At 40.4% G+C, this 25,017-nt stretch overlaps 1 protein-coding gene across 1 annotated transcript in view; it reads right to left on the bottom strand.

The window, feature by feature from the left end:
* Positions 1-25,017, bottom strand: part of DMD (dystrophin) — a 1,607,686-nt gene that overhangs the window by 1,140,127 nt on the left and 442,542 nt on the right. The window contains exons 15-16 of the mRNA XM_037050278.1: positions 23,163-23,342; positions 10,820-10,995 (exon numbers count right to left, since the gene is read on the bottom strand). Coding sequence (XP_036906173.1) covers positions 10,820-10,995; positions 23,163-23,342 — 356 coding nt within the window. The remainder of the gene's footprint in view (positions 1-10,819; positions 10,996-23,162; positions 23,343-25,017) is intronic.

Raw genomic sequence — 25,017 nt, forward strand, 5'->3', positions numbered from 1 at the left:
AGTAAAATGCAAGTCAAAATAAAAGACAGACACATGCATAACAAAATTTACACAGTGCAAGGGCAAATAAGGAGAGTCATATAAGTTCCATTGCAGGGGTGAGGAGCTAGATGCTGTGCGTGAGAATGAGTGATTTGCCTTTGTCACAGAAGCTTCTGAGTGGAAGGTTCAAGGCCAAAACACCTACGCGCTGTCACAGACCCCTCTGCTATGAGATCCATCCCCCACGACTCTCCTGCCCTCTCTGTGTCAAAGGCAGACACATTTCCTCCCATTGCTCACCCTCTGGCTTCCACTTGGGCCTGTCCACTTGGAAGCCCTAGCAGCACACCAGAGGGCAGAAAGGAAGAGACAAGCCAAGGTACTTTTCCTTTAAACACCAACTCGGCTGCCTTGTCTACAGCAGCTACACCTCTGCTGCAGCTTCAGCTTCCCCTGGATGGCCCCTCCTTCCGGGGGTCCAAGTGATACAGGGTGCAGCCAAGGGGGGGGCCCAGAAAAGATTTGGAATGGTGTCCAGAACGCAAAGTGTACAGGAATATTGGAGGAAATATTAGGATGTCCTCACCCCCCCCCCCAGGTGTCAGTTGGGGGAAGGGATGAATGGAGCAGGGCCATTGAGAGCTGTTTTGCATAGCAACAGTTTTGCAGCTAACCTCTGGAATGGTCATTTAACATATCTATAACCTTTAACTGGTTTCTTAGATATGTTAAATAGCTGTGGCCAAGTTTGGGGCCAGGGAGAAGTGAGTGGAACCAGGCTAGAATTGGGAGCTGCTTCTCAGAGAGGCCTGCTGGAGAGCCATGTGGCTTTGGGAGAAGTGAGGAGCAAACCAGGCTAGAATAGAGAATTGGGAGCTGCTTCTCAGAGAGAGTGCCTGCTAGAGAGCCAGGCTATTTAGAAAGATGTAGACCCCTGTAGCCATTAGGAGGGAGAGCCATGCAGTTTCAGCAGAGTGCAGACCCCCTCTTGGCCAGGTGGAAGAGAAAACCACGCAACTTTGCCAGAATGGAGATCCCTGCGGCCAGGTGAAGAAGAAAGACGCGGCTTTGGTAGAAGAGGCCCACGCAGCTTTGGCGTGCTCCCTTTGGCCGAGTGGCCTGGAAAGCAGGAGAGACTTTGACTAGGACTTAGTACAAAGAACTCTTGCCAGTGAAAGGTGCCGCATGACTTTGGATTACTTGGAGATCCTGCCTGGACAGGCAGGCGACACAGCTCACGTGCCAGCGGCCTGGGAGAAAAACGGACGTGTGCTCTTTTCCTGATTTACGGTACCCGGAGTTGGGACAGTGGGAGAAGGGAGCGCTGTGTGTGTGTGTGTAGGTGTATATCCTTAAAGACTTTAATATTTTAAGGAAGGCATTAGGCCTAAATAGCATTAAATAAACATTTTGTTTCCTTTTCACAAATCTCTGGCATTGAGAGAGGTATTTCCAATTGGCGGCGGACAGAAGAGCCCTATAGATATTAGAGTATCGTCCTTGGGAGGGGCCCCTGTTTTCTGTAGCAGTTTTTGGCATCCCTCGGTGGGCCAAGTATTGCCCCCCCCCTCGGACCCTTTGTTCGGTAACACAAGCACCTGCCTGGTAATCCTGACAGTGCCAGTCCCTGTTAGCAGGCCCCAGCTTTGGGACTCCCGTATCATCCCCCCCCCCCACCGCATTGCTCCTCCTGAAAGCTTCCTGACATTGCTGTTGTTTTCAGTTGCCTTCTCATCCCCCACACTGCTTTCCCATTTGCCACCACCTGCTTAACCAATCCGGTGTACTAGCTTTCCTCTCTCTGAAACACCTACAGCGGCTTCTGTTTTCCTGATAAGCCTCTGACAAACCCTCATGCAATATCCCACGGATCTTACTGGATACTACTCTGGGCTAACTGCTGAGCTCAGCACCGTAGGTCTAGGATTACAAAGGAGGGTCTCCAGTTCACCGCAGATGCAAACATGTAAAGTCAAAACCCACAAGGCCAAATTCTGCAAGTGTTCTCACAGAAGAATCTGTGAGGCTGAGAAATGCCTGTGCAGTTGGGTTCCCAGAGAGAAAAAGTAGGGAGCTGGGGGGTGGGGGAGGCAAGGAATGTGGGAATGGGCAAAGAGAAAGAAATGAAAACGGAGTCTTAAGGAGAAAGAACAGTAGGTTCAAAGACTCAGACGCTTGAGGGAGAGCAACGCATGTGGAGATCAGAGAGCACTTAATTACAGCTCAAGTGGGGGGTGGCACCACAATATGTGCAGTCCGTGGCCAGTCTGTGACCTATGTGTTAGTAGTCTGCGACAACAAAAGTCACCAGGGTATAAATCAACTAAGTCACTGGCCATCCTATTTCATCCAATTTCTTTTTAATTGCAAACCTTTCTGGACAAAGGAAGCAGTGAATTGATTTATATTCTTGCTCAAGCTCCTTATTTCATTGTGCCCTGATAAAGAAATGGTTTGCACAGTTTTGAGTAGCGCTGGCTTTTTTTTTTTTTTTTTTAATGGCCTGGGGAGAAGGTAGTGAAGCTGGAGAGTTAGGCAGCTAAAGATCAGAAAGAAATTCCTGTGCTGTGCATTTCAAGAATTACAGGCTGAGGACTGATCTAATTAAAATTGCATTTTCGGTTATCTCCCCCAGGAGTCTGTGAAGAGTATGGATAAGAAAGGTGAAAGGCGGCCCTGGCTGGTGTAGCTCAGCGGACTGAGCACGGGCCTGTGAAGCAAAGGGTCGCCGGTTTGATTCCCAATCAGGGCACACACCTGGGTTACAGGCCAGGTCCCCAGTAAGGGGCACATGGGAGGCAAACACATATCTCCCACTCTTTCTCCTTCCCTTCTCCTCTTTCTAAAAATAAATAAATAAGATATTTTTTAAAAATTTAACAAAAGAAAGGCGAAAGGCAGAGAAATCAGTTATGAATTTCTTGCACAAAAGGATCAGCGACAGAACCAGGGGGAAGGGCTGTGTGGATGTAAAGGATTAAGTTAAATAGAATTTACTAGGTGTACTTGGAGGGGTTTAGTGATGGGGCTGTTAAGAGACTACCATGAATGGTTGCACAGGCTGTTTCACTAACTACGTCTGGAAGGTGCTGTTCTTCGAAACTCTGATAGGAATGGCCCTCTCCGGAGTCACGTGGTCTAAACTGCAGAACCACACTTTGAGATTTCGGTAAGAGGTCCTGGTATACTCATATGCCTAACAAACATGTGAATGGCACAGTTCTAAACACCAGGAGGGGGGATGAGCTGGAGATATTAATTTGGGAATAATCACATGTAGATAGATAGATGGCTGATAAAGATAAGATAATAAATGAGAGTGCCCTGACAAAGTATCATTAGAATCTGAATCTCGTGGAGACTGGCACTAAAGGGGAAAAGAAGAGGAGACTCCGAAGACATAGAAAGCCAAGAGGAGAAAAGAAATGGAGGGAGAGGAAAGGTTCAAGGGGCTGATCATCACTGTCAAGCATAGCACAAAGGTCAAGAAGGATGAGAACTGAAGAGCTACCTTTGGGGCCGACAGTTAAGGAGCTCTCTGGAGACACGGCTGAGAGCAGTTTCAGTGCTTGACACAGAGTACAAGAGGCTACAGAAAGAATCAAAGGGAGAGCATAGAGGTATTTGAGGTCTCCTGAGTAAAAATAAACTTTCCTTTGCATTCAACTCTGCTTCTTTTAAATGAATAAATGTGACTACCGTTCCCTTCACGCAGGAAATGAACAGAACTGTGTGTCACAGCTCTGGGACCATGGCCCTATATTTCTCGCTGGTGGCATCCCTCTAATGCCTTGCATTCTGGAAAAGTTCATTTGCCTACAATGGCCGTACCTAGGTACCTGCAGCTAGCTGTAGTATCTTATCAGGACCAGCTGTCGTTATAGTGCATTGCAGGCAAAACCGGTACTGGGCATCTAGAAGAGCCCATTCCAGGTCAGGAGTAAGATACAAACCCTGGCCCAAGGAAGCTTTCAATTCTAGTGTGTAACATAGGAATATGAATAGCTCATGTCAACACAAAGCAACAGTCGTATCACAATTAGGAACAGTAGCTTCCCTTAGGCTAGCCTGGAATAGATGATTCCTCTTCTTGGGGCTGGTTTAAGGAAAGACAAGCAAGAATCAGACAGTAACTCAGACGATGCTCTGGTGCACTGGTTTCCAAGTCATGGGCCCTGGACCAGTAGCATCAGCATCACCCGAGAACTTGTTAGAAATTAAGATTCTCAGGCACCGCCCTAAGCTTACTGAGTCAGAAACTCTGGTGGGGACCAGTAACCTGGCTTTTAACAAGCCCTCCAGATGATTCGAATACATGCTAATACATTAAAAAGCAAAACAAAACATTGTTCTTGTGCAGGTGTTCTCAGAATTTCAGGCTTCTCAGAATGAGAAGCTGGAGAGCTTGTAAAAGGTTCTAGGGCCCACCCTGCAGAGCTTCTGATTCAGCAAGCTTGGGGAGGAATCCCCAAACCTGAATTTTGGTGTTTCTTTGTTTCAATTTTATATTGCATTGGTTCCACGTGCACAGTCGTAGAGTTTACCTAGTGTTCCCCTTGATTTTTCCAGTACCGGAAATCTACATTTCTTTTCATTTTTTTTAGAGAGAGGGGAAGGGAGGGGAAAAAAAGAAGGAAACATCAACGTGTGGTTGCCTCTCGCACCGCCCCTCCAGGGACCTGGCCTGCACCCTGACTGGGAATCGAACCGGTGACCCTTTGGTCCACAGGCTGGCACTCAATCCACTGAGCCACAACAGCCAGGGCAATCTGCATTTCTAACAAGCTCCCAAGTGCTGCTGCTGCTGCTGCTGCTTCATGCACTGCACCATGAGAGTGACTGCTCTAAATGTTCTCTGACCACTTAGTAGGCCTCTAGAATTCACACTCCTATACTTTTCACAACATATTTCTTGACTAAATTCTTGACATATACAACAAAAGAATTTTAAGAACTTTAAATGGCTAGTTAAGTTTGGGGGAATATCCGAGGATAGTAAGTAGATTTGCATTCTTCACCAAAAATAATTTCTAAACTACAATTGGAGTTGGTGACCGCGATCATTTGACTCAAATGCACAGAAAGAAGCAGGACGTTGCAACTACAACAAAAATGGAAATTAGGAGACTCAGCATGAGTCCTTCCTTTGCCACCGAAAGCAAGTTATTTAACCTTCCTGGACCTCAATTAACCTGTAGTCGTGAATGAGTCTAGACTCTAGTACCCTTAGATATAAGAAGCAAAGTTTTTTTTCTTCTGGACTGTAAAGTCCATTCAGAAGGCAAGAATGTTATTACTGAGATCCACAACTCATTTTATGATCCATGTATCATATAGAAAATTAAAAAGGAGCTCTTAAACACATTGCTAATCTAATTAGATGCTGCAAATAAGTTTCAATGTTCTAGTTTACAACTCCCAGATCATACTTGGGGAATCAAAATAAATATCTAACACAAAAATAGTTGAGGCATTAATTGCATAACACTGCAGAAAGAGAGGTCTTATCTAGTATGTATCTAACTTGCTTCCAAGGATGTGACACAGATTAACATCACTGAGTCAGTAGACATAAAAAGAAAGAAAACTAAACAAAGCTAAAGAGCTAAAAATGGAAAAAAAAATAATGCAGGTCTACAACTGGGTAATTTATTCTATCATGTAGTACACAGGTGGGGAAATGGTCAGAGGAAGCCAACTGTGGAGTCTGTCTGCTTATGTAGGAGAAGATACAGGGATGAGGTGAATTTAGATCTAAATGCCTGTATCTGTTTCTGGACGTCAAAGATCCCTCCATCTGTGAACACTGTAGTTGAGAAAGTTATTTTTATGGAGATGACATTTACTTTTTTTTTTAAAGATTTTATTTATTTATCTTTAGAGAGGAAGGGAAGAAGAGAAGGAGAGAAATATCAATGTATGGTTGCCTCTTGTGAGTCCCCTGCCGGGAACTGGCCTGCAACCCAGGCATGTGCCCTGACTGGGAATCGAACCTCGATCCTGTAGTTCACAGGCCCGAGCTGAATCCACTGAGCTACACCAGCCAGAGCAGCATTTACTTTTAAAAGATTCGATTTGCCACTGGATTCACCTGGTTTACACAGAAATGTAAATAAACGCTTTTGTGAAAAGTCTCTTAAAATAACTGCTACATGATTAGAGACTAACCCTGTCGATAAATTCGAATGAACTAGATAATAGACCTCGTTTTAACCTAGTGTGAGTTCCATGCTCTGATGAGTACCTAGACGTAAAATAAGACCGCTGAATCTTGGGGATAATTTACTGTTAGAAATAATTACCTTGGGAGCCGACATCATTAGGTGACTTTGCACGTCTTAGTGTTAAAAGGACAAACTATGCAGTATATATGGCAAATGGGGAAATCCTGTAGTTATTAAGGAATCAACTAAATGCACTTTAGATAATTAAGAAACTGTAATGATATCTTGAGTAAAATTCAAGCGACTAAAGATGATTAAAACGGCCATTTCTTTATTATTAAAGAAACAATTTATATTGCAATAGCATTTAAGAATTCTATCTAGCTCATAACAGTTTTAGTTGTCACAATTAATTGAACTGTATTATCCACTCTTTCAACAAATAGTTGATTCTTTAGTGTGTATATGGCATGATAAATGAAATCTAAGTAAAGTATAAGGAAATATAATAACAGGATTCCTTTGTTGTGATTGATGATGAGAACAAATGTACATGGGCACCATTAAAACAGATAGCAAAAGGAATGTATGTACATGAAGTTATTTACTGGCTAAAGTGGGATGAGTTTTGGGAAGCTGGACACAAAAGTGGTGGAAGAATAATCCTGAATAGCATAAGGAGGGGCTTGTGTTTTCTTTTGTGGTGACTGGAATAAGGAGGCTGTTAGGTCAGGAGGGTCAGCATAAAAGTGACATTTTAAGATCTATTCATCGGAGGCAGTGTCATCCGAAACAGGGGCAAGTCTCACCACAGTGAAATATGCGGAGCAGGCTGTGGTGCTGGCAGTTCGAGTGACCAGGAAATGACTGAAAACGTGTTACTTATAACGCCAATAATACAATGTGAGTAACACTGGTCAGTAAGGAGCAAGGTCAGAGATAGACTGACGGAAGTCAAGAAGTCAGGCGGGATTTTAAAGAGGAAAATAAGGTGAGTTTTTGTTTTATTTATTAACTTGGAGATGATGGTGATTAGGGGATTATTTTTTTCACCAGCAGTACACGGCCTCCATACCCATCGCCACCTTAATCAAGGCCACCACTGCTACTTCAGCCATTTCTAACACCTGCAGCGCCACCCCTACCACCTCCATCACCTCCACGACAGTCACCACAACCAAATAGCAAGAGCGAGAGCTGTTGCATGGACTGAATTCTTACTACCCCTCAGGCACTGTGTTAAGTGCTTGAATCTAAGGCACGGATATGAGGTTATTTACCTGCGATCATAAGGTAATAAATAATTAAAACAGGCAAGCTTCAAACCTGAGTAATTCTGATTTCCAAGTCCATGCTTTTTCCAATATCTGTTACTCTTTTAGACACAATGGCACTGAATTACAATGAGCACAATGTGTGTGCCATGTATTGGAGGCAACAAATGTTTGCGTTTGATAAAAGCAAAATTGAACCGCTGACTGGATGTACAAGGAGGAGTCCCCAGATTATACTTTAATGATGTAAATGTAAAATTTGAGGAAGGGAGTCAGGTATGGAGCTACAAGATTTGGGAGTCATTCACTTACAGCCAGACTTGAATCAATGAGAGGAGGCAATTCAGACAAACAAGTCAGAAGGGCCAAGAGATGGGTTTATGTACCACCACCATAGGAACTTGGCAAAAGGAGAAAAACAGCCCTGGCAGGTGTGGCTCAGTAGACTGAGTGCTGAACTGCAAGGCAAAGGGTCACCGGTTCGATTCCCAGTCAGGGCACATGCCTGGGTCGTGGGTTTGGTCCCCACTAGGGGGCACATGAGAGGCAACCACACTTTGATGTTTCTCTCCCTCTCTTTCTCCTTCCCTTCTCTCTAAAAATAAATAAAAAAAATCTTTCTTTAAAAAAAAGGAGGAAATCAAGTCAGATAAAGAATAAAGGAGCTGAACCAGTGGTGTGTCAGTGAGGCTGAAAAAGGAAACCATTTGGAAAAGATCAGCATCCAACAGTGTCAAGACCGCAGTGTGGACACTGAAATGCTAGCGGCTCCCCCATGACACAAGGACACTAGCCACCACGAAGCTTCAGGTCTCGTATGCATGATGCCTCTTGACCCATTATAATATTTTGGCCAGATTCCATCCAGTAGACAATGAGCACATATGGATCCCATTGCTCCCGTAGGTTTGCTCAAGTGTTCTCTTTGTGTCATTGACATTTCTCAGTCTAGACTCTTTAATACAGAGTGCCCAGGTTTGTTGCACTGTCCAGCTCAAAACACATTTGAGAGTGTAAGGCGGTGCTATATACTACTGCCCTGGGCCCGAAGGTATAATCAAATGGATTCAAACAAACCAAGACGTAAGATCACCTTAGTTATATACCCGCTGAGGAAACATTTTGCTACGCAATCCTCATCCTGCAGTCAGGCTACCTCAGTGGAAATCCCGGCTTCAGTGCTCTGTAGCTCTTGGGTAATAGTAATAATAACTCTATCTATTTTGGAGGGTTACTGGGAAGAATAAGTGAGCTATGCAGACAAAGCACTTAATGTAGTGCTGAGCACATAATAAAGCCCTCGATAAGTGTCAGCGTTTATTTAAGTACAATATTCTTTATGTTCCCAATTGGACATCTCATTGCAGGCACTTGGGAAAATCGCTGAATGCATGTGATACAAACAGACGTTAGGAGACAAAAGGTTTCAGCACTAGCCACACTTCCCTGAAAACAAAAGGTAATCACATCACATTTTTCCTAACCAAATACACCCTAACCAAACAGAAGCCAAGGCTGAGCTTCTGAAGGCAGAGATGGATGTAGAGTCAAGTTGCTCTGTTAATGTCTGTTTTAGGAGACTCCTGAACACAACGGGAGCGGATGGCAGTTAGGTTCCTGTACTGCCCTGCTTAGCAAATTGTTGGAGAGCCTCTGGGTTGTGGCCAAGGATCTATAAATTCCCATGCCCACTAAGCCTTGTCTGTAGACACATAGTTAACACGACATTAAATTACTTTCCATGCTGCAAGGATTAATGAAAAGCAAATTCATTAAGAGCTTTACTGATTGATTTTTGCCATTGTGTTCCTTCTCCATCAATGCCTGTTACAATTTCAACTACTGGCATGAGGGGAGTCGTTGGAAGTCGTTGCCCCAAACAGAACGCTAACATGCAAAGGTCTTGACAATCATTTGACTAGAAAAAGGATTAACAAACGTTTTCTAGGAGGGGCCAGACAGGAACTATTTCAGGCTTTGTGGGCGACATAGTCTCTTTGATAACAGTGGCGCCTTTGTAATATAAAAGCAACCACGGGTGATACATACATGAATGAGTGTGGTATGTGTCCATAAAACCTTATTGATGGACACTGGCATTTGAATTTCATCAAATGTTCATGTGAAGAAACATGAGTCTTCTGTTGATTACTTTCAGCCGTTTAAAAATGTACAAACAATTCTTAGCGTATGAGGCATACAAAAATGGGCAGCCAGCTGAATTTCTCCTGCAGGCTGCAGGCTGCTGACCCCCAGATGAGAGGATGCACTCAGCCCAGCAGATACAATCAGGGAGAGGGGAGGGGGCATAAGGGGACAAAATGGTAATGGAAAAAAATTAAATAAAAAAATTTTTTAAAGATTAAACAAACAAAAAACAGTCAGGGAGAAAAATGCCCAGTGGTTTACTGTGGAATTACGAAAGTAGGTTATAAATCACAAATTAATAGAGAAATACTGAAAGTCCCAGATAGTGTATGCAAGTGGCTTCTCTAGGTGCGTTTTTCCTTTGCCTAAAAATATCTGACACATTATTTTTAGGTATGTGTTCTTCGCATCGTTCTGTACGCCTTATGTACCTTATATACAAATCTAACATCAAGAGTTCTGTGCATTCCTAAACATATGCTGCTGAGAAACATAAGGCAGATTTTAATGTTTTTTCTCCATCTGAGAATTATAATAATTGGAATGAAAATGAAACTGTACCATTTTTGTGATTTTCATGCTGGTTTTCTATTTATGAAATTTTATTCCCACCCTTTCAATATATCCACTGATTTACAGGATACCTAATGTATCTACAATATCTACTTGATAATATCCACAAAGAGGCCAGTTAAAAATTCTAACACATTCAAGATAAGGCTTTATAAATATCAAAGAACAGGAAATCTGTTCTGTAATTAATGACTCCCAATTTAGGATGTGCAGATTGAGACATTATGTTCTCGTAAACTAACAGAATGGATCTCATCTATTACAGGTGTACTTCTTCATGAAAATGTGCTTCCCATTCTTGGGAGGGGGCGGGGGAGGAAGACATTTAATGCTAAAGCAGGCACTGAACCAGCAGGCTCTTTAAAAGAAAAAAAAATAGAAACTTTCAGGATTAAAATGCATCCATGGAAGTTCATCATGCATAGTTTCTTCTTTCGATCCAGAAAACAGTATCTCCATTAGGCATTCAGTTTTTGTTGAGATATCGATCGCTTGGGCACATTTTCAAACTCACTTCATAATTCTTCTCACTAACTTAACTGACATTGCAGGCACCTAAGGCTCCCGGAAATATTGTTGAAGTAAAAACACTGCCACCCCAACAGCTGAAAAAATGAGTTTTCCTGCCACACGATTCATCTCTGCTTGGGGAAAAAGCCAGGAGTCAAACCCTCTCACCTTTTCCTGATTTCGGAATCCACAATAATCTGCCTCTTCTTTTGGGGAGGTGGTGTTGGGAGCTCCTCCTGGGCGTGCTTTACCAGGACCTGTTCCCTCGTGGTCACCATAGTTACCGTTTCCATTACAGTTGTCTGTGTTAGTGATGGCTGAGCGGTGGCCACGGCCTGGGAGATCTGTGGGAAGTATTGAAATAGAGGTCAGACACTGGCTGAAACATTTCAGTAAAGACTGCTCGGTGTGGTGAAGGGAAATAATGAAACCGTTCCTACTTGTTGGTAAACTGACCTTCAGAGCAAAGCAGCACCACAGTGAACCCACATCAAACTGTTTCTTGTCCAACTTGTGTTGACTAAAATCGCCAAGGAAGGTAATTGCACAGGCAGAAGTAAACTTACAGCCTCCTCAACTTATTAGTCAAACGATGGGAAATAAAGGGGGCCAAGGAGAAGAACTGAGGGTGTCATTCTGACATTTAATTAGATAGACTGTTTAAAGTGTTTATGATGAGTTAAATGTTACTAAGGTACCTCATCGCTGATCCAATCGGCTGGCATGTTAATTAAGTTGGATGTTAATGAGCACATGTAGTGATTATTGATGGTCTATACATTTTTAAACCACAGTGTTGGAACCTCATAATAAATGACTTCATTCGAGTCAGTGAAATGCCCTTTAAAACTACAATGAACGGTTAACATAAAGTGCCTATTCTTGTTTGTTATCATTGAGTGAATATGTTAAAAAGGTTTGAGTTCCCAAAGTTAGCATGAAAGAGTCTTCTTCGTTTAAAAACACACAGACTTTCTGTTCAGACAAGTCACATAATAGTGAAATGCCTCCCTTCCTTTCTTAGCCAACGATCCTCCCACAGGGCCTCCTTAAGTTAAGAGGACAGAAAGGGTCCCTCTCAGGATGTTAAGCATCACCCTTCCGGTAAAACAAATTACTTCAGACAATCTATGTTCAAGGAGACCAAAACAGACCTGTACTGGATCCACTTATAGGTACTTAGAGAATCTGGCTTGGGCCATAATTAGTTTCATTGATTTTCCCGAACTTGCCAAGAGATACGAAAAGGGCCTGTGGAAACGTCCCTGCCTCATATCCAATGACTGATTCCTCCAATGAGAGGAAATCAAAAAAGCCTCAGGATCTTCATAGTTCAGCTCCCAAGTAGGTAATTGACAGCAATGGAGTCCTCTGTCATGATGTCTCGTGGAAGAAGTGCTTTTAACGAATACATTTGAAAAGTGATATGCTTTGTGCAAGCCACATCCTTACATACGTGAAGGTCTTGGGCACTTCCATTTTGATGCCCTACATAATTTTTTTAAAAGAGGACAATATGAGATGCTGAGTTTCTACATGTGCCAAGTGCAAGTTTTATCTTCCCTAAGATGTCCATAGATGCATCATTGAGAATTAATCACTTCACTTCAAAGAATCATTATATAGTCCACGGACAAGTTATGCCAAATGAAAGCAGAAAGTACCAAAGTTTTCTTTTAATGATTAAAATATAGCTTGCAATTTAAATTGCACTCAGCACAAAATTATCACTACATGATCAAATTTAGTTTACTATCAATCAAGATTAAAATGTAGTTTTTAAGTAGGATTCCAAGAGCATTTCATTTTTTAATCGTGTGCAAACTTTCTGGTGTTCAATACTGGATTGAAGAGAATATTGTTCCAAATTTCCAATTATATATGTGCAGGCACCAGAGTGCAGAGAATCTGAAAATGCAAAGCTATTTTTTGCAGTTATATCCAATGTTATAGAACATTTGTGCTACTGAGTATTTGGCTATGGAATTCATTTCTGTATTTTTATATTTTCTTATTGATACCTATTATGAATTTGAATAGATGTGCCCATGGAGAACAAAGGTAATTAGCAAGGTGATATACTATGAAATTGCATTTAAAAATATAATAAACTTTATAAGAAAGAAAAAGATAATCTTTTAAAATAAAATAGTAAGACACGAATCTGTAATTTTTCAATACTATATTCATTACAGTACTATAATTGAAAATAGTGCTTCATTTCCTTTGAGATGAATAAGAAAATGACTATATATCAACCCTCTAAATATAGGGTATAATTGTGTTATCTACAACAAATCAATAATTACTTTCCATACTTACTCCATATAATAAGAATAAAAAAGAATCCTGGCTGGTGTGGCTCAGTGGATTAAGTGTGGGCCTGTGAACCAAAAGGTCGTTAGTTCAATTCCCAGTCAGGGCACCTGCCTGGATTGTAGGCCAGGTCCCCAGTAGGGGACACACAAGAGGTAACTACACATTGAAGTTTCTCTCCCTCTCTTTCTCCCTCCCTTCCCCTCTCTCTGGAAATAAAAAATATATACATTTTTAAAAAGAATAAAAAAAACCAAGTACATTGCTTGCACAATGTACTAAATTTCCCCATGGCTTTTCTTGACCATAAACACTTAATTACATGTTAGAGCAATTAAAAGTATATAGAACCAAATTTCCCCCATTGCCAAAGATCTATATACCTAGTGGAAGCCTGCCTTACTATCACTTCATACACTTAACATTTGTTTTGAGCCCTGCCCGGTGTAGCTCAGTGGATTGAGCTCAGGCCTGCAAACCACATGATCACGGTTCGATTCTGAGTCAGGGCACATGCCTGGGTTGCAGGCCAGTTCCAAGCAGGGGACACACGAGTGGCAACCATATACATTGATATTTCTCTCCCTCTCTCCTTCCCTTCGCCTCTAAAAAGATAAATAAATAAAATCTTTTAAAAATAAAAAAATAAAAATAAATAAATAAAAACATTTTTGGTTTAAGCTCTAGGCCAGCACAGAATAAGCTGAGAATGGTTTTTGCCCGACGGTCTTGAAGATCCGAAGCTTGATCGTGGCTCTGATGACTCTGATCTGCAACCTCCATAATAAATACCAGGTATCTGTTACAGCTGCATGTGATCTGACTGGTGGTCCAAACCCTAGAGTTCCTCCTCTAGGCGTCATACTCAGTTACAGCAATCTACAATTCTGTAAGCCGCTTGGCAGCTGAATCGCAATGTTTCAATTAAATTCCCACATGTATTGAATATGTATCACTACAGGACATTCCTAAATGAATACAATGGAATCTCTATTTGGAGGATCTTATAGGGCAGTAGTGAAGGTGATGACCTCACAAACAATTGTGAGATAAAGTGCATGCCACAAGAAAATGTTAAATATGCAATGTAATTGCACACACCGAATACATAGCCGTCAAGAAAATTTCTCTTTAAATGTTGCAAAAGGGATGGGATGGGAGTAATAGACAAAAAACTGTACTTGAAAAATAATTAAATTTAAAAAATAAAATAAATAAATAAACGTTGCAAAAGCAAATTTTCCTCAGCCAGTATCTTAACGTATAATTTATTTTGATGCTAAAGGCTGCACATAACATTTATCCCTGTTCATAAGGTCATTTATAACAGTAAAATACTGGAAACGGTCTAATGTCAGGAGGTGGTTGTTTAAATAAATTCTAGTACACGCATGTGATAAAGCACTGCACATGTTTCAAATATTTTTAAATGTCACTGGAAATTGTGTCCATTATAGTAGTGGATGAGAAACACAGGATATAAACATTGGTGGTTGTTATTGGCAAAGAAAGATTTCTACTGTGTACTCTGTACTTCTGTACTCTTTCTATTTTCCGATGTTCTCCAATAAAACATTTTCCACAAAATGTTGCTTTTATAAGTAGAGAACAATTTTAAATTCTTTGTCTAAATTGTTGTTTTAAATGGTTGTTTTAAGTCTATCATCCCTCTCTATCCTTGTATAAACCTGTCATCCAAATACGTTAAAATGAGGGCAACTCGACATCTGAAAGGGATGACTTACTGCCTTCACTAAAATGTTGAATAGTACAAGGTCAAAATTGGAATATACTATAGTTTGCATTATAAATTCTTACACAGTCTACACTTTGATTATGAGTATACTGAAAACTAGCCTCATGAAAATAAAATATATTTGTTCTTAAAATAGTGTTCCCTTGATCTGTCCATTAATTAGTCCAGTAGAAATGAGAAAGAGTTAGCATAACATTATTTGTCTTCGGCCCTGGTAGCTGGTTGCTCTTGCAGAGATTAAAAGTTTAAGCCCATGAGCCAGGTTCTACAATTCCACACTCTCGGTCCATGCTATTCGGGGCAGGTTAGATACTATCTCAGAGCTTCGACTTATTTTCTTCATATGTAAAATAGGAATGAAAATACATCTCTAGCCCTGGCCAGGTGGCTCAGTTGGTTGGGGCATTGTCCCACACACCAAAAGGTTACAAATTCAATTCGCGGTCAGGACACATGCCTAGGTTGCGGGTTCCATTTCCAGTCGAGGAGCGTAGCGAAGGCAACTGATTGATGTTTCTCTCTCACATCAATGCTTCTCTCTCTTTTATTCTCTCTCCCTCTCCCCTCTCCCTCTCTAAGATCAGTAAACATATCCTCAGATGAAGATAAAAAAACCAACACACAAATCTTTCACAGGTGTGCCAAATATGGCCAGCTTCATGAGTGTGCAATTTACGTAGGCACCTAGGGCCCCTCACTCAGAAAGACTCCACCCTTGGTTTCAGACTCTGCTGTCACCTCTTGAGATTCTTAACAATGTTTGAATGAGAAGCATTTGCATTTGGCACTGGGCCCATGAGTTAGTAGGCAGTCCTGCTTGTAACAATTCAGCTAGGTAAAGTCTGAATACAGTAAGCGCTCTCTTGATACACATTGGTAATAACCACGATCTCTTCTCCATGTTTAGAGAAAATTCAGAAGTGTTTTTAATACTGAATTTTCTAACTCCTGAGGTTATGCAGGTTAATTTCCAAATGTTACATAGTCCCATTGAGAGAAAAACTGGGAAAGCGCTTGTGCAGCCTTTGATGGCCCTGGGGTCTACATCTTCTCACCCACAGACTGTACAATGCTGTTAAGCCTGGAAAAACCAAACTGCTCTCAAGCAATAACATTCTTTCTTACTGTCTTCTCTTTCATTTGTGTCCAAATGCACAGTTTTCAGGGGAAGTATATGCACATTTAAGCGTATTTGCAGAATATAAAAAGGCACACGATGAAAAGAACCATGGATTTTTCCATCACTGCCTGCAGTTTCTCAGGGGCAACTAGTTGTATTCCCAACTGTTCTTACATTTTAACTTAACTTTCTTGGTGCTGATATTTTTCTTTGATTTCTGGCCCATATTCTTAGCTGTGTCTTTTAATTTTCCATTGAATTATTTAAATATTCTTGCCCTTCTGCATTCCTTGGGATTAAAGATTAAAAACATTTAAAGAAACTTATAAAAAGAGATTCGATGATTAAAAAAGAGAGGTTCAGTTTATAAAGAATTAGTTATTTAATTATCTTATTATCATTAAGATACTAAAACTTGTAGAAGCATCTACTAATTCTGGAGTTCTCTGCATGTCCCAGGCATTCTGAAAGTGCTTTGCATTCATTATCTCATTTAAAATACTTATGAATAGTGCATGCAGTAACGTTTTAACAAGTGGTAGCTGTTACTACCTCACAATGACCCTAAGAGTAATTATAAATATTATTCCCATTTTAAAGATGAGAGGTAAAATTTGAGGCAGGCACAACTTGTCAGCAGCCGAGCAGAGCTGTAATCCAAGTCTGATCATTCCTTCAGCCAATTCTTAGCTCACATGCTGCTATTCTGAATGGCGATTTTCCTTTCAGTAGAGTAGCTGGATGAGTGAGTGTTTGTATATACGGACATACATACGTACAGTCAGAAGACGACTGAAAATGTATATAATGACATAATCCTTTAATGCTGCCCAGCTCTTGATAAACTCTAATGAAATCTGTGCTAATTCAATCAAATGAAATACACATTTTAAAAATTTCATCAGGTTGACAACTGCGGATCAATGTCCTTCACTGTGTGGCTTGTATGCACATAGCCTTATAGTGGTCATTGATTTGCAATTCTACAGCATAAAACACTGTGTACAATAAAAACAACAGCTTCAGCTGAGAATTGGTAGCCAGGCTTAAAACTATCTCCACAGGCACGGGAGCACAAGGTGCAAGTACCTGATGGTGGAAGGATTTGCAACAGAAGTAACCTAGAGGCTGAACTTCATGGTACACCGAGGGTAAGAAATCAGGGGCTCAAGAAGGAAACTGAGTTATCAATCAAAATGCTATCAAATGCTCTCCCTCACGAGCAAGTACAGAGAATCTGCCAAAGCCAAGTACAGCATACAAGGAGCGCTACATCTCATGACAGTGGTTTGGTGACAGAATTTTCATATGAACTGCTATCCTGTTTTGACACTGGTCATAAGGCTAACTTCACAAATAGATACTGACATTGGGAACATGAGGACAATTAAAGCCAATGTTCAAAAGACATCATAAAGGAAGACCTTCTCCTCTTTGAAATATTATATGATAATTAAGGAGGCTTACTGTACAAAAGCGAATGTTTGATTTTTTATATTTTGTATTTTTTATTTTGGTATTATGTATTTTTTGACTTTTTGTATTTTGCCCCTCAGTTCAAATTAGCTTTTGTACACATGGACGGAGAGGGGACAGAGAAGGGAGAGGCATGCGGGCTTCACTAGCGAGTAACTCTCACACATCCACGGCACCTTTCCCCTCTCAAAATGCTTTCATGTTTCATGTCTATGGCTTTATTTTCTCCTCCTCACATGCCAGAGAGCAAACAGAGCAGAGGTGTGTTGTAATATATGTTGGACATCCTTTTATAAACAACTACACAAATCAGAGCTAGTACTGGGATTTTTTACACAGCATTTGAGCAACTGTGTGAGTTAACGGCATCTGAAAAAATTCAAGACGCAATCTTTTTTTTTTTTCCTGGTCCACCTCACCTTCCTCTACACGCCATCTGATGTGAAGTAATAAAACACATTTTGAAACCAGGAAGGCAGATTATCAAGCATACATTTAGGAAAAGAACTTGTATTTTTCTTTATGTGTTATTTCATTTACTGTCAGTAGATAACAGATGTATCGTATAAGATGCTGAGTATTTTACCTTCAGGCTATTTTAATTACTCACTTATGGTGAGTGACATGTAATCATTGCTGGCGTCAGTCTTGTTGAATAGGAAGAGGATTTCGTTTCCATCATCTTCCAGCTGCCTCTGAGACTGATACAATGGAGACTGTTGGAATCTCTTCACTAAATACTCCAGAATTGCATATAAAATTTCAAGAGAAACAAGCCCTGGCTGGTGTAGCTCAGTGGACTGAGTGCAGGCTGGGAACCAAAGGGTCGCTGGTTCAATTCCCAGTCAGGGCACATGCCTATGTTGCAGGCTGGGTCCCCAATGGGGGCCGCATGACAGACAACGGCACACTGATGTTTCTCTAACTCTCTCCTTCCCTTTCCCTCTTTCTAAAAATAAATAAATAAATGAAATCTTAAAAAAAGAAAAAAGAAAAAGCCCTGGCTGGTGTAGCTCAGTGGACTGAGCCCAGGCCTGCGAACTACACGATCCCTGTTCGATTACCAGTCAGGGCACATGCCTGGGTTGCAGGCCAGTTCCCAGCAGGGAACCCACAAGAGACAACCACACATTGATGTTTCTCTCCTTCTCTCTTTCCCTTTCCCTCTAAAGATAAATGAATAAAAATCTTAAAAAAATTTTCAAGAGAAACATATCATAGACATTTGAGACCAGAGGGACACTGTAGTGATCTTCTTAGCTCAAACTTTGCATTTCACAAATAACAAGTGAGGAATTCTAACAGCGAACTCAGCTGTGGTCTCCTAAATTTTCAGCGCCTAAAACATTTTATGTTGCTGTTGATAATGAATTTACAACGTAAAATCGAGTGCGCTTGATTTTACACAAGGTCCCATCTCAAACACCTATGATAGTTGGCAGTTGCAAAAGGATATGGTTATAATTTCCCAAGTTACTTGAGTTATAACCCAAAATGCTCTAATAAAACCTTTCACCTAAGCAATAAAGAAAAGATGTTCTAAAATTCAAGATGGTTACTCCATGAATTTCAGTAAAGACAGAAACCTAAAATTAAGGGAGAGAATTTTACTTGAATCCTAGGGTTTAGAAAACCACTTAACTTTTTTCTAATTGGCAGTGGGCTGATTAAGGCTTGGAAAGCTTTCGGGAAAATATGAAAAGGGATGTCAACCAAGAGGCATTAGAGTATTTTTAATTAAAATCATTGACAAAAAAAAAGGCAAACCAATTATAGCTATTTCAGGTATCAATAGGGCTACAAAATAACACGTTGAGAATGGGGAAAGAGAGAAGATACATGTAAAGTATTTTCTAGAAATTAAAAACAGGATCTCTAAAAAATGAGAATAAACTCAGAAAAGAAAGCCAAAGAAATGTTCATCTTAATAATATCTATCTCTATTTGCATGTCTCATATTATAAAAAGCACTGGCTTATTATTTCCAACTGTGTTTTACATTATGCACACGTCTGGCAAGAGTTTCAAAAGTCTCAGCGAGGCATAAGTGATACAGAATCGATATATACAGACACAGTGGTCAGCTTCTCTGTGAGGGCTTCTGTGGACCTGGGCAGGCATGTATTGCATAAAAATGTACTCTTATGTTCAAGGGTAGGGAATTCTGAGTATATTCATTTTATCTTTGAGATACTTATGCTCAAAGATGGTCATCAGGAAGATAGCAAAATATTCATGAGATGGGAATAAGATCTATGGACTGAGGAGAGTCAGGGAATGTTCCTTATTCCTGGCAAAGAAGATAATTTACTCTGTTAACGAACCAGAAAACTATGGAACTTCTGGCCTTATCTAGATAGCTATAGTCTTATAACTAAATGCCTGCTGCCAAGTTCAATATATATTACCACCATGTATCATGAAGCATATGAATAACGTAATTTATAGACTCACTAAACAGCATGTCTTTCTACTGTATATACGATTTCAGTGAAATGAGGGAAAATGATATTTCAAATCACTTAAAATGTATTTAACCTTAAAGGATGAACTCTAAGGAATTTTTTATTATCTTATTTCCTAAGTATAATCAAGATAAAACAAATATGTTCCTCAGGGTCACAGTATTTCAAAAAAAAAAACTGTCCATTACAACAGGCACATTTATTTAAAAAAAAAAAAAACAAGAAGGAAACATAGGCTAAGTTGAATATTGAAGTAAGTCAATCCAGGGTATATTTCATTTGCTCTTTTTTCTTATGTAAGTATCCACAAAGCAAGGATTGTTATTCTTTCTAACTTCCAGAAACAGAAAGCATTTCTATCCTCTTCGGCTGCTTTCTCATCTACTTAAGCGCCCTCTGCGCGCGCCCAGGTGTTGTTCAAGCCGACCCTGACTTTGACATCCAAGACAGCAGACCTCTGAGTTCATTTTTTTTTTCCTTTCACATTTTGATCTCTGACCATGCTACCGTTTCAATCTGACACTCAGGACAGAAAATCAATGGCTTTTTAAGTTATAAGATACTATTTCCTGGCTCACTTTCTGTCCTTTTCATCGCTCTTTCCCTGAGCGGTCACATATCTGTTTTCCTAAGGGCCCCTGACCGCCCCCCCCCCCGCCCCCGGCAATGATTTAGATCAGACCTAGGATCGTCCTTTTTGGGGAGAAACCAATAAGCAAAAACCAAACTGAGCTTAAGAGAAGCCCCAACTTAGGGTGCTAGGAAGCAACTTGCCCAACACAGAGTCCATTTATCTGCTTTTGGCCTCGTAGAGAACATACAACTGTTTGAAAATAAAAAGCAAAATAATCTGAGTGAACCACACTAAGCCCCCCAGGCTCACTAGGGAGTAACTCTCACACACCCACGGCACCTTTCCCCCTTCGAAATGCTTTCATGTCTATGGCTTCATTTTCTCCTCCTCACATGCCAGGGAGCAAATAGAGCAGAGGCGTGTTGTAATGTATGTTGGACATCCTTTTATAAACAACTACACAAATCAGAGCTAGTACTGGGATTTTTTTTTTTTTTACAGAGTTTGAGAATTTCGAAACTAAGAGGGTACATTGCCTTGGCTGGTGGTCTCATAACTTCTTGGCCATTAAAAATAAGGCTTTAAAGTTGTTTTTGTTTCCTAACTAGCAAAAAATATTCAGAACATTTTGATGAAGTGCGCGACCTTCTTCAGAAAGTAGTGTCAGCCCAAGGAAATGAGCACATCTCAATATTGCACTGCTACCGAGGTCTCCTTCTCCCCATTTCGGGCAGCAGTGTGGAAAACCAGGATGTGGGAACTGGCACCTATTTTATCACCTTGCTAATTCAGTGTTTTTTAAAAATACGATCAGTAAACTATATTCAAGACTGCATGCAGATGGCTGGCCTGCTGAATGAGATTATCTGAGTACAGAGCCAAGGAGTATGCATTTGAGTCGGCTTCCCAGGTGATTATGATACAGAGTCAAGTTTGAAAACCACTGCACACAATGTGAGTGAGGGAGAACGTGACCTATTACTAGGTTACATCTTCATAAACATAGTCCTTTAAGGGAATGCATTTCAGAACAACTTTATCCAATAATGCTATTGTTTTAAAACAGGGTAATGAGTCATTTTCCAGCAGCAATAATCCATGAAATCAATGGGTATGTACTATAAGGAAAGGGAGGTAGAAGATAAAGGGGGGAACAAATGGTGAAGGAAGGAGACTTGACTTTGGGGGGTGAACACACAATACAACATACGGATGATGTATTGTAGAATTGTACAGCTGAAACCTATAATTTTATTAACCAATCACCCCCCCAAATTCAGTACATTCAAAAACACCCCCCAAAGTATCACATTTTGTAATGCCTCACATATTTTATTACATAGATGCCAATGCTACTGCAAAGTAGCCATGGCTAGGTCACACATAATAAGAGGAATCACGTTTTGGTAGTAAAATCAGTATCAGACCAAGGAACTGCTAAAAATGTTCAATGGAAAACAAATGGACTCTTTTTTTTTATTGTCCAGTGATTGCACAGGACATGACTGCAATTTATACGCCTTCCAATGTTTAAGTGTGAATTTCATTTTAAAAGGAAGCTTGAACTGTGACTGAAAATTATGTATTTTGACTGATCCTATTTCCCTAAATTATATTTCTAGAAGCAATACTTCCACCTTCATTTCTTCATCTTTCAACAAACATTCCTAAGTGCTATTTATCAGACGTCAAGTCTCGAGAAAACAAATTCTTTGCCCTGTCTCATGACACGGGAGATACATGCCTAAAGCTATTGAGTGTGCTCATTGCTGTAATAGAGATGTGTGCTGGTGTATGCGGCTGTGACTTGTGACCAGCTAGTAAAACTTTGCGTTTATAATGCAAAATGATATGACAGAATACATTAAATACTGCCTTACATGGTATTCATATTCTGAATGACTGCCCATGATTCCACCATCTGATGATATCTGACAAGTACCGTATTTTTCAGAGTATAAGACACACACCACCCCCCACACCAAATTTGGGAGAAAAATGCAAGAGTGACCCTGTTCCACAGCCTCCCCCACAGCAAGCCAGACAAACTACATTTGGACTAGAAGACGCACCCCCCTTTCCTCCCAAATTTGAGGGGGGTGTCTTATAGTCCGAAAATACGGGTAACTTTCCCCTTCAAAAATATTCCACTTGCACAAATACAAAGAGGACATCAGTAAAATCACAGGATCTGAACAGGCTGCCGCTATCCCCAACTTTCCTTGGACAATTAATTTCCGTCCTCATGGTTCTATAGGTCTATAATTTGGGGTTAGATTTTCTTTTTAAGATTTTATTTATTTACTTATTTTAGAGAGGGGAAGGGAAGGAGGGAGAGAAACATCAATGTATGGTTACCTCCAGTATGGCCCCATGGGGGACCTGGCCTGCAACCCAGGCATGTGCCCTAGACTGGGAATTGAACCTGCGCCCCTGTGATTCACAGGCCGGCACTCAATCCGCTGAGCCACACCAGCCAGGGCTGGTTTGGGGTTAGATGGATGGCATAGTTCCCTAGCATTCTGTCCAACCGCTATAAGGCACCCATATTTCCATTTCTGCTCAAGCGGGAGGTTTTACACTCTACGGCAGTCATCAGTTCATTCAGTCATCACTCACTCCTCCACCCCTCCCACATTCTCCGATATCGAAACAACCATGAGAGCCACGTTTTGATTCGACTGAGTACCTGGCAAGGACTAACCCAGTGGCCTGGAGGAGGATGGTAGTGCTTACTTAATACATTAGATTTCAAAAATCTCAAGGAACATTTCTTGTACTGTAGGATAATTTGTATCACTAACCTGTGCTGAACTCTTCTCAAGTTTTTGGACTAAATTATCCCAGCGCTGGGCAAAGTTGTCCAGCCACGCCTCCGTCTTCTGGGTCACTGCCGTGTTTTTCAGTATTGCAAGAAGATCTTGGTTAAGTGAGCAGAGTTTGTCCATAGTTTGCTTTTTCTTTTCAAGATCAGTTTTCAAAACCTTTATTCAAAAAAAAAAAAAAAGGAAGAACAAAGAATGAGCCTAGCCTACATTTTTTAAGACATTACAGTTCAACTTGCCTTTTGCATGGATTTTCTCATTTGCATATATAAGAAAAGACTCATCATGTGGGCAAAGGACCAAGAGCCCATAAATATATAAGTAGAAAATTAAAATCCCAATAAGTCCAATGAAGAATAAACACCTAGGAGAGGAAATTCAAAGGTACCTTAAAGTATTTGAAGAGCTGCTGAGTAAAAAAGTACCCTTTCTTCAAAAGGCAAAAGAGAAGTCAACGTATGCAGATTACTTTTTAACGTTTATCAGAAGAGTAGAAGGCAAGGCTCTTGAATGTTTGTGAATTTCCCTTTAATTTCTGGTAGAATTGGAGTGAAATACCACATGCCAGGAGTACCAAGGGGAAGATGGTTAATCGAGACAATGAGCACAGCTAAAAAGCCTTCCCATTCTGAAATGCTGAGATTATCTGGATAAATTTGCAACATCACTTCCTTCTGTGAATTTTTATATTGTTTTCATTATTTGGATATAAAAACCTTGTTATGAAGTTTACTGCCTTTTAAATATTTTAGCAACTGGTTTTCACTTATTCTTGGCTGTGTAATTATCTTCTAAAACTAACATTAGAGTCCATTAAGAAATAAAACTAAGTGACTGAGAATGGCACAAACCCTTTGGGATGATTTTGCGTGCTTTCAAACTTTATATGTGTGTTTTGAAAGCATCATTACACCATTCTTATTTCCAAAGTTCGTTGGAGTTCCGGAGGATCATACAGGCTCTTTTGCCAATATGGAATGAATAAACGAAGGGGCATGTGTGAAATCAGTAAATCAGGGCAGCTGATTCCTTCTCTTCATCCATTAAGTTCACCCTGCACTTTGGGAAATCCAATTTCCAGCCAAATACTAGTCCCTGGCAGAACTTGTGAACACAGAAGAAGAGGAAAGAAAGGAGAACATTATTTGATGGCCTCTTTACGTCCCTCACTGGATGGGAGCAAGTATAATGAACATAAAGAAAATGAGCTGTGAGACCTGTCTTTCCAAAAACAAATGCAAATTTATTTAAGGATGACTAAACTACATATGGTGAAGCAAAGCTCATGAAACAGATGCACCAAATGCTCGCGAACTGAAGTGTCATCAACACAAAGAAATCAATGCAACCCCTTCCTTGCAAAGGACATTTTACGTTACCTCATTTTAACATGCCAACTGCATGTATAGTTCTGAATGACAGACTGCTCTGGTGTCTCCTTCAATGAGTTCATCCTTTACTCAGGGTCTGCTTCACCTGATATGCACCTTGTATTGCACTCTTACTGCTTGCCATTAAAAATAAATAAACACAAGGGTTTGAAGTTCTAATTTTTCCTCAATAATGGTTTTTCCCCCCACTAACTATGGAAGAATGCAATAGTCCAAAATATGAGTTAAGATATGTGAGTTGAATTCAAATCAAATGAAACTCTTAGCCACGGGTTTTGTACATTGATTTTGTTCGTTTGATTCATATGTTAGCTTTCCTTCCATTACATTTAAGTGCATACTTGGACCAGTAGCAAACCAACAGCTTACGCTATCAGCCTAGAAATGAAACCCAAGTTTGAATTTCACTGTAGACTCCTCCAATTTTTTATGGTGTCTCATTT

This window comes from Sturnira hondurensis, unplaced genomic scaffold (genome assembly GCF_014824575.4).
Source record: "Sturnira hondurensis isolate 20B ecotype Veracruz unplaced genomic scaffold, ASM1482457v3 Scaffold0006693, whole genome shotgun sequence".
NCBI classification, from domain to species: Eukaryota; Metazoa; Chordata; class Mammalia; order Chiroptera; family Phyllostomidae; genus Sturnira; species Sturnira hondurensis.